Source organism: Lipotes vexillifer, unplaced genomic scaffold, assembly GCF_000442215.2.
Source record: "Lipotes vexillifer unplaced genomic scaffold, Lipotes_vexillifer_v1.1 scaffold545, whole genome shotgun sequence".
NCBI lineage: Eukaryota > Metazoa > Chordata > Mammalia > Artiodactyla > Lipotidae > Lipotes > Lipotes vexillifer.
The window spans coordinates 1,902,415-1,908,299 of NW_006779129.1; the positions used below are offsets into that span (position 1 = coordinate 1,902,415).

The 5,885-nt window shown below is 57.7% G+C and overlaps 1 protein-coding gene across 1 annotated transcript in view; it reads left to right on the top strand.

The window, feature by feature from the left end:
• DNMT3L (DNA methyltransferase 3 like) overlaps nucleotides 1–5,885 on the top strand; it is an 18,745-nt gene that overhangs the window by 4,429 nt on the left and 8,431 nt on the right. The window contains exons 6-11 of the mRNA XM_007452511.1: nucleotides 138–182; nucleotides 877–956; nucleotides 1,032–1,144; nucleotides 1,947–2,118; nucleotides 4,490–4,577; nucleotides 5,691–5,779. Coding sequence (XP_007452573.1) covers nucleotides 138–182; nucleotides 877–956; nucleotides 1,032–1,144; nucleotides 1,947–2,118; nucleotides 4,490–4,577; nucleotides 5,691–5,779 — 587 coding nt within the window. The remainder of the gene's footprint in view (nucleotides 1–137; nucleotides 183–876; nucleotides 957–1,031; nucleotides 1,145–1,946; nucleotides 2,119–4,489; nucleotides 4,578–5,690; nucleotides 5,780–5,885) is intronic.

Consider the following 5,885-nt stretch of genomic DNA (forward strand, 5'->3'; position numbering starts at 1 on the left):
AAGGGCGTGGGGGGGGGGCTGGTCCTCTGGTTCCTGTGACGCCAGAAGTCCTTCACCAAGGACTTGTGAGGCTCATCTCTTGAGGCGTCTAAATTAGGAGACAGGCAGAGGAAGGGGCTACTTATTTTCTTTTCCAGATCTTATTGCATATGAAGTCAAGGTTAACCAGCGAGACATAGAAGGTGAGCATCGCACACCTGCCCAGGTGAAGGGACGTCAGCCAGCTGAGGAAAGACTTGCAGCCTCACTCGCTGTCCGTCCATGGAAGAGGGCAGTGTATGTCGCTGGTGCCCGGCTCGTATCCCCCCCACCTGCCCCAAGGACCCTGACACTTCATTTGAAGCGTACACTTCAGTGTCCTTTAGTGTAATCACAGATATGTGTACCCGTCACTACAATCTAATTTTAGGGCATTTTCGTCATCCGCAAAAGAAACTGGTACCCATCAACGGTCCGTCCTCATTCCTCATCCCTCTGCCTCCCCTCTTTCAACCCTAGGCAACCACGAATCTACTTTCTTTCTCTTTGGGTTTGCCCATTCTGGATCCCCTGCATTTACATATGAATTTTAGGATCATCTTAGCAATTCTAAAAAAAAGGAAAGAAAGAAAGGAAAAGGTCAGCTGGGATTTTGAGAAGGATCCGGTTTCTCAAAACCAGATTTGGGGAGGCTCTCCATTTTAACACTATTTAGTTTTCTGATCTATGAACATGGTATGCCCTCCCATCTGTTTGATCTTTAATTTCTTTGAGGACTAGTTTGTGGTTTTCAGTGTACAGGTCTTGCCCTTTTTTTGTTATTGTTAAACTTGTTTCTAAGTCTGTTGCTGTGCCTGACGGCATTGTGACACGTTGCCCTGTGGGTTTTCGCCTCAGACATGTGTATCTGCTGCGGAAGTTTCCAGGTGCACACGCAGCACCCTCTGTTTGAGGGAGGGATGTGCACTCCGTGCAAGGTAAGCAGGGAGGCATGGGGCGGCTTTGTGGAGGCCTTGGAACAGAGGAGGCAGCCTGGCTTTGCCCTCCCCAAGGACAAGTTCCTGGAGTGCCTCTTCTTGTACGACGAGGACGGGTACCTGTCCTACTGCTCCATATGCTGTGCGGGAGAGACGCTGCTCATCTGCGAGAACCCCGACTGCACGCGGTGAGGCCAGGGGCCCCGGGGGTCCGGGGAAGGGGTGAAGGACCACTGCCCACAAGCCTGGGAAACTCCCATTCTTCTCAGCTCCGCATCCCAGAGTCCAAAGGGGTTCACCTCTCAAAAGTATGACTTTCTCCAAAGCTTTCCATTTCCATCTCAAATGTTTCATTTGGTGTATAGCCGTGACCTAGGGGAGGGGTGTGTCAGAAGGTCTGTGCTTGTGATTTTTCTTTCTGTTTTTATCGCCAAGACATAGCTGCTCCCTCCGTGGTTAAGTAGGGCAGTGACAGGAAACCCACGCGGCTGGGGTCAGGCGAGGCGTATTCATTCCCTGCTACAGGCCAGCCTGAGCGTTACCTGTGGTCCCTCCCCTCAGTCCTCCTGGGCCTTCCCGGTATTTACTGCTGCCCCGCCCTAAGTCTGCAGCCCCGACCCGACCCCCGCAGTGGGTGCTCCTGCAGAGATCTTGCCTGGTTTCTGAGAATCTGGAGTTTGGAGGAGGGAGCCAGCTGGCTTAGGGGAGTCTTTGAAATCTGTCACTGCCCACAGACCCCCTGCTGTCTTCTGCAGATGGCTGGGTTCCCGTCACTCTGGGTCCCCAAGAGGGACCCGTCCCCCTTCCCCGGGCCGCAGCCTCGCCTCCCACCCCTGCCAGCTCTGTCTTTTCACCTGAGCCCGCGTGTGGCTTCTACCCCTCGCTCCGGAGCAAGGAGCAGGCTCTCCTCTGCCTGCAGGACCACCGGGATTTCACCTGGCGGCCAAGGCAGCGGCAGGCCTGTCGCTGTGGTTCTCTGTTTGACTCCAGGTGCTACTGTTTCGAGTGCATCGACAGCCTGGTGGGCCCCGGGACCTCGGGGAGAGTGCAGGCCATGAGTAACTGGGTCTGCTTCCTGTGCCTGCCCTTCCCCCGCAGTGGGCTGCTACAGAGAAGGAGGAAGTGGCGGGTGTGGCTGAAGGCCTTCTGCGACCGGGAGGCGGTGAGCGCACAGCGGGTGCGGGCGCTCAGCCGCCCTAACTTGGTTCCCTTCCTCTGGTGATGGGCTGCAAAATGCCCGTCCGCTCCCTCTTACACAACGACGTTAAGGGCTTTTAAGCAAATGCGCTTTTCTCATCTCCTCTTTGTCCGCTAGGTGCTCTGTCTTCTGCAAGTCACTTTATTTTCTTTAACTTTTTTCTTTTTTTAAAATTAATTTATTGATTTCTGGCTGCGTTGGGTCTTCGTTGCGGTGCGTGGGCTTCTCATTGTGGTGGCTTCTCTTGTTGCGGAGCACGGGCTCTAGGCGCACAGGCTTCAGTAGTTGTGGCTCGCGGGCTCTAGAGCGCAGGCTGAGCAGTTGTCGCGCACGGGCTTAGTTGCTCCGCGGCATGTGGGATCTTCCCGGACCGGGGCTCGAACCCATGCTCCCTGCATTGGCAGGCAGATTCCTAACCACTGTGCCACCAGGGACGTCCCTCTACAAATCACTTTCGCATGGCAGTTTTGTTTCTTCCAAGCCTGGGAATGAGGTATTTGTAGGACGTAGGAGAGGGGCCCAGCAGAGGTGTGCCTCTAGGTCCAGCAAATGGGAGCAAACGCCCGGGCAGGCTCTCCTGGTCCGGCCCGGACAGCTGGCACAGACGTGGGTCCTCTCCACTATCAAGGTCGGGATCCGGGAGCTAGGCAGGAGTTTGGGCTCATCATGGTGGGTTGAGCTCTGTCCCCCAAAGACACATCCATGTCCTAACCCCTGTTACCTGTGAACATGGCCTATTTTGGAAATGGGGTCTCTGCAGACGTAATTTAGTTAAGAATCTTAAGGTAAGGTCATCCTGGATTAGGGTGACATGAAATGCAATGATTGGTGTCATCTAACGGAAGGAAGGGGACAGAGACGCACAGAGGGAGGGTGGCCACGTGACGGGGAAGGCTGGGTGCTCACCGTGGCGGCCTGGGGTCTCGGGCTCTCTCCCCTGTGGTGCATGGCCAGGCTGGTTCTGGAGAGTCGCCACACACGGCATTGCTGGGTCACCACAGGGGCACATGGTAGCCCCACCACCCAGCGCTGAAACCAGATAGGAGCAGGTGCCTTTATGGTGCTTTTCGGAGCAAGGTGCCTGCACTCCCCGTAGAGCCTTGTCTAGGTCCAGTGAGCGGCAGAAACACTCCCTCTCAGTGCAGAAAGGCCCGGTGCTGGCAGACTGCAGGACGAGTTTCTCAACGAAGGGAGAAGGGGTTGATGCTCACAATTGGTATTACTGCCACTAGAGCCAGAGCACAGCGGGAAGGAGGCACTGCTCCTGCGGCTGCCGCGGGTGACCAGGACGTGTGTCCCCAAGTGTCCCTCAGGGCTGTGCCTGCTCCGGATCCGCCCCCCCCCCCCCCCCCTCACGAGTCTTCCGTGCGTCTCCCTGGGGGTCTGGCTAAAATCCTGCCCTCCCACCAGCTTCCCACCTCGCATTTAGCTGCTTTCTGAAGATGGCTCCAGGGCAAACAAGTCTGCCGTTCAAGCCACTTCCCCCCCCCCCCCCCCCCCCCCACGCCTCCTCCGGGCAGCCTGCCCTCCCCTACACTCACCTGCCGCTTCACTCGCTGCCTGCGTTGGGCGCCCACCTGCTCCAGCCCTGGGCAGACCCTTCCCCCTGGGGCTCAGGGTCTCCTGGGACCCCCCCTCCCCCGCCCCCAGGCAGTGCCCCTGCCTAGGCCTGGAATCCCATCTGCAGTTCTTGGGAGGCCAGGCACTCCCAAGTGCAAACTCCTGGGGCTCAGGTGGCACTGGGATGCTTGTTTCATGAATGGATCCATCGGGTCTCTGCCACCGGGTGCCCTGCGGAGTGGGCAGGTGTTACCCGAGGCCTTCCTGGCTCCTTCATGGTAGGACTCAGGGGCTGACTCAGGCCTGGCCTGGGAGACGCCTGACACTGGTAGCCTTCAGGGGTGCTGTGTGGCTTGAGGCCCACGTTCAGAGCCCGCAGAGGGGACGGAGAGGGGTCGGGTGAATCCCATGGCCGTAGGTATTCAGAATCCCCCAGGTTTGAGACTCTTCCCCAGAAATACAAGGGAAGTGGCTTCTCTCGGGATAGGATTATCTTCTTTCACAGTCAGGAAAATGCCCTCGCACCTGCCTTTCCTTTGCTAGAGATGGCCCAGGCTGGGGGCTTGGTGTGGAGGGCAGAAGCCCTCGTCCTGGGGGGTGGGTGGGGCCTCACGGAGGCCTGGGGGCCAGTGCAGTCAGGGCGGGGCCAGCCGCCTCGGCAGGTGTGTCCTCATTCATCAGGGGAAAAGCTTCTGCAGAGCCAGAAAGAATTTTTCTTGTCACTCACGGGCTGTGCAACCAAGCAGTCATCAGAACATCCTTTTTTAAAAAATAGGAGAGTCCCCTTGAGATGTACAAAACTGTGCCCGTGTGGAAGAGAGAGCCCGTCCGGGTGCTGTCCCTTTTTGGGGACATCAAGAAAGGTGGGTGCAGTGATGTCTGAGGGCTGACAATGGAAGATGGGTCTGCCTGGAGCGAGACCCACGGGGGACCGGGGGAGTGGGCGGAGGGCGGTGGGCGGGGTCGAAACGTCCCCTGTGTTGCACTTGCTGCATGTTTGAGGCTGGGGACCTGAGGGCCATTTTCAGGAGGGGAGGGTTGCAGGAGCACCTGGGGCTCCTTCCTTCAGCAGGGATGCCTTGGAAAGAAAATTCACGTAGCAAGACGGTGGGTGTGAAACGCTGTAGTGAGGGCCATGGGGCCCAGGCTCTCTGCCTAGGACAGCCCTGCCCACGGCCACCAAACCTCAGACACCTCCACATACCTGTCCACCTTATAGGGCTGCCCCACCCCTCGCAGGGCTCCCTGCACCCTCCCTCTCTACCCAAATCTCCCAGATTGCCGAGGCTGGTCACGTGCTGCATTCCAGCCTTGCCTGGGTGTCCTGCCCCTCTGTACCCTGAGCAGACCCCACCCGCTGGTGCCTTTGGAAATCCTGTGGATTCTCCTGGGCCCGGCAGATGTAAGAAGAATCCATGAAAATACTCCCTGTCTCTGGCCAAATGGAATGGGGGGGGGAGGGTGTCCACCCCGCTTCTGGCAGTACGCCCCGTGTCTTGTGTAGTGTGGTCACAGTGGCCTCATGCACACCCGTGTTAGGGACCTGAGGGAGAGACGCACAGAGTGGGCACAGCTTTCCCCTGAAGGAAGCCCATGGCCGCCCAGCCTTCAAGTCCTTGCCCGGACGATGCATCCTTAGTTCAATTTGTTAAGATTCTTTCTGGGCTAGTTGTCCCATGACCAGGCTGCAAACTCCCCTGCAACCCAGCTGTGTCACACAGCCTGACCAGATGACATCAGCGTGGACGGCCACCACCCAGTGGATTCCTAACCCAGAGAGTGACACTTCGGCCAGTCGGGCCTGGCTTTGCAACAAATTGCTTGACTTTCTGAAATCAGTTCTCAGTGGAGTTTGCTTGCTCGCCCCTGTCATGCGGTTGAAAAGATAAAGCCTGCTTGCTAACGGCAGCCCTTTAGTTCCACACGGGGTCAAAAACCAGCATCAGCCCTGTGTGTCCCCTTTGTTCCCCACCCAGAGCTGATGAGTTTGGGCTTTTTGGAACATGGCTCTGAGCCGGGAAAACTGAGGCATTTGCATGATGTCACCAACGTAGCGAGGAGGGACGTAAGTACTGCTGTGCTCCTCTAGGCGCCAAGGGGTGAGAGCAGACGGGGGGGAGGGGGGGCGTTGGGGGTGGGGGACTGGATGGGGCGGGGAGGGGCAGCCCGGG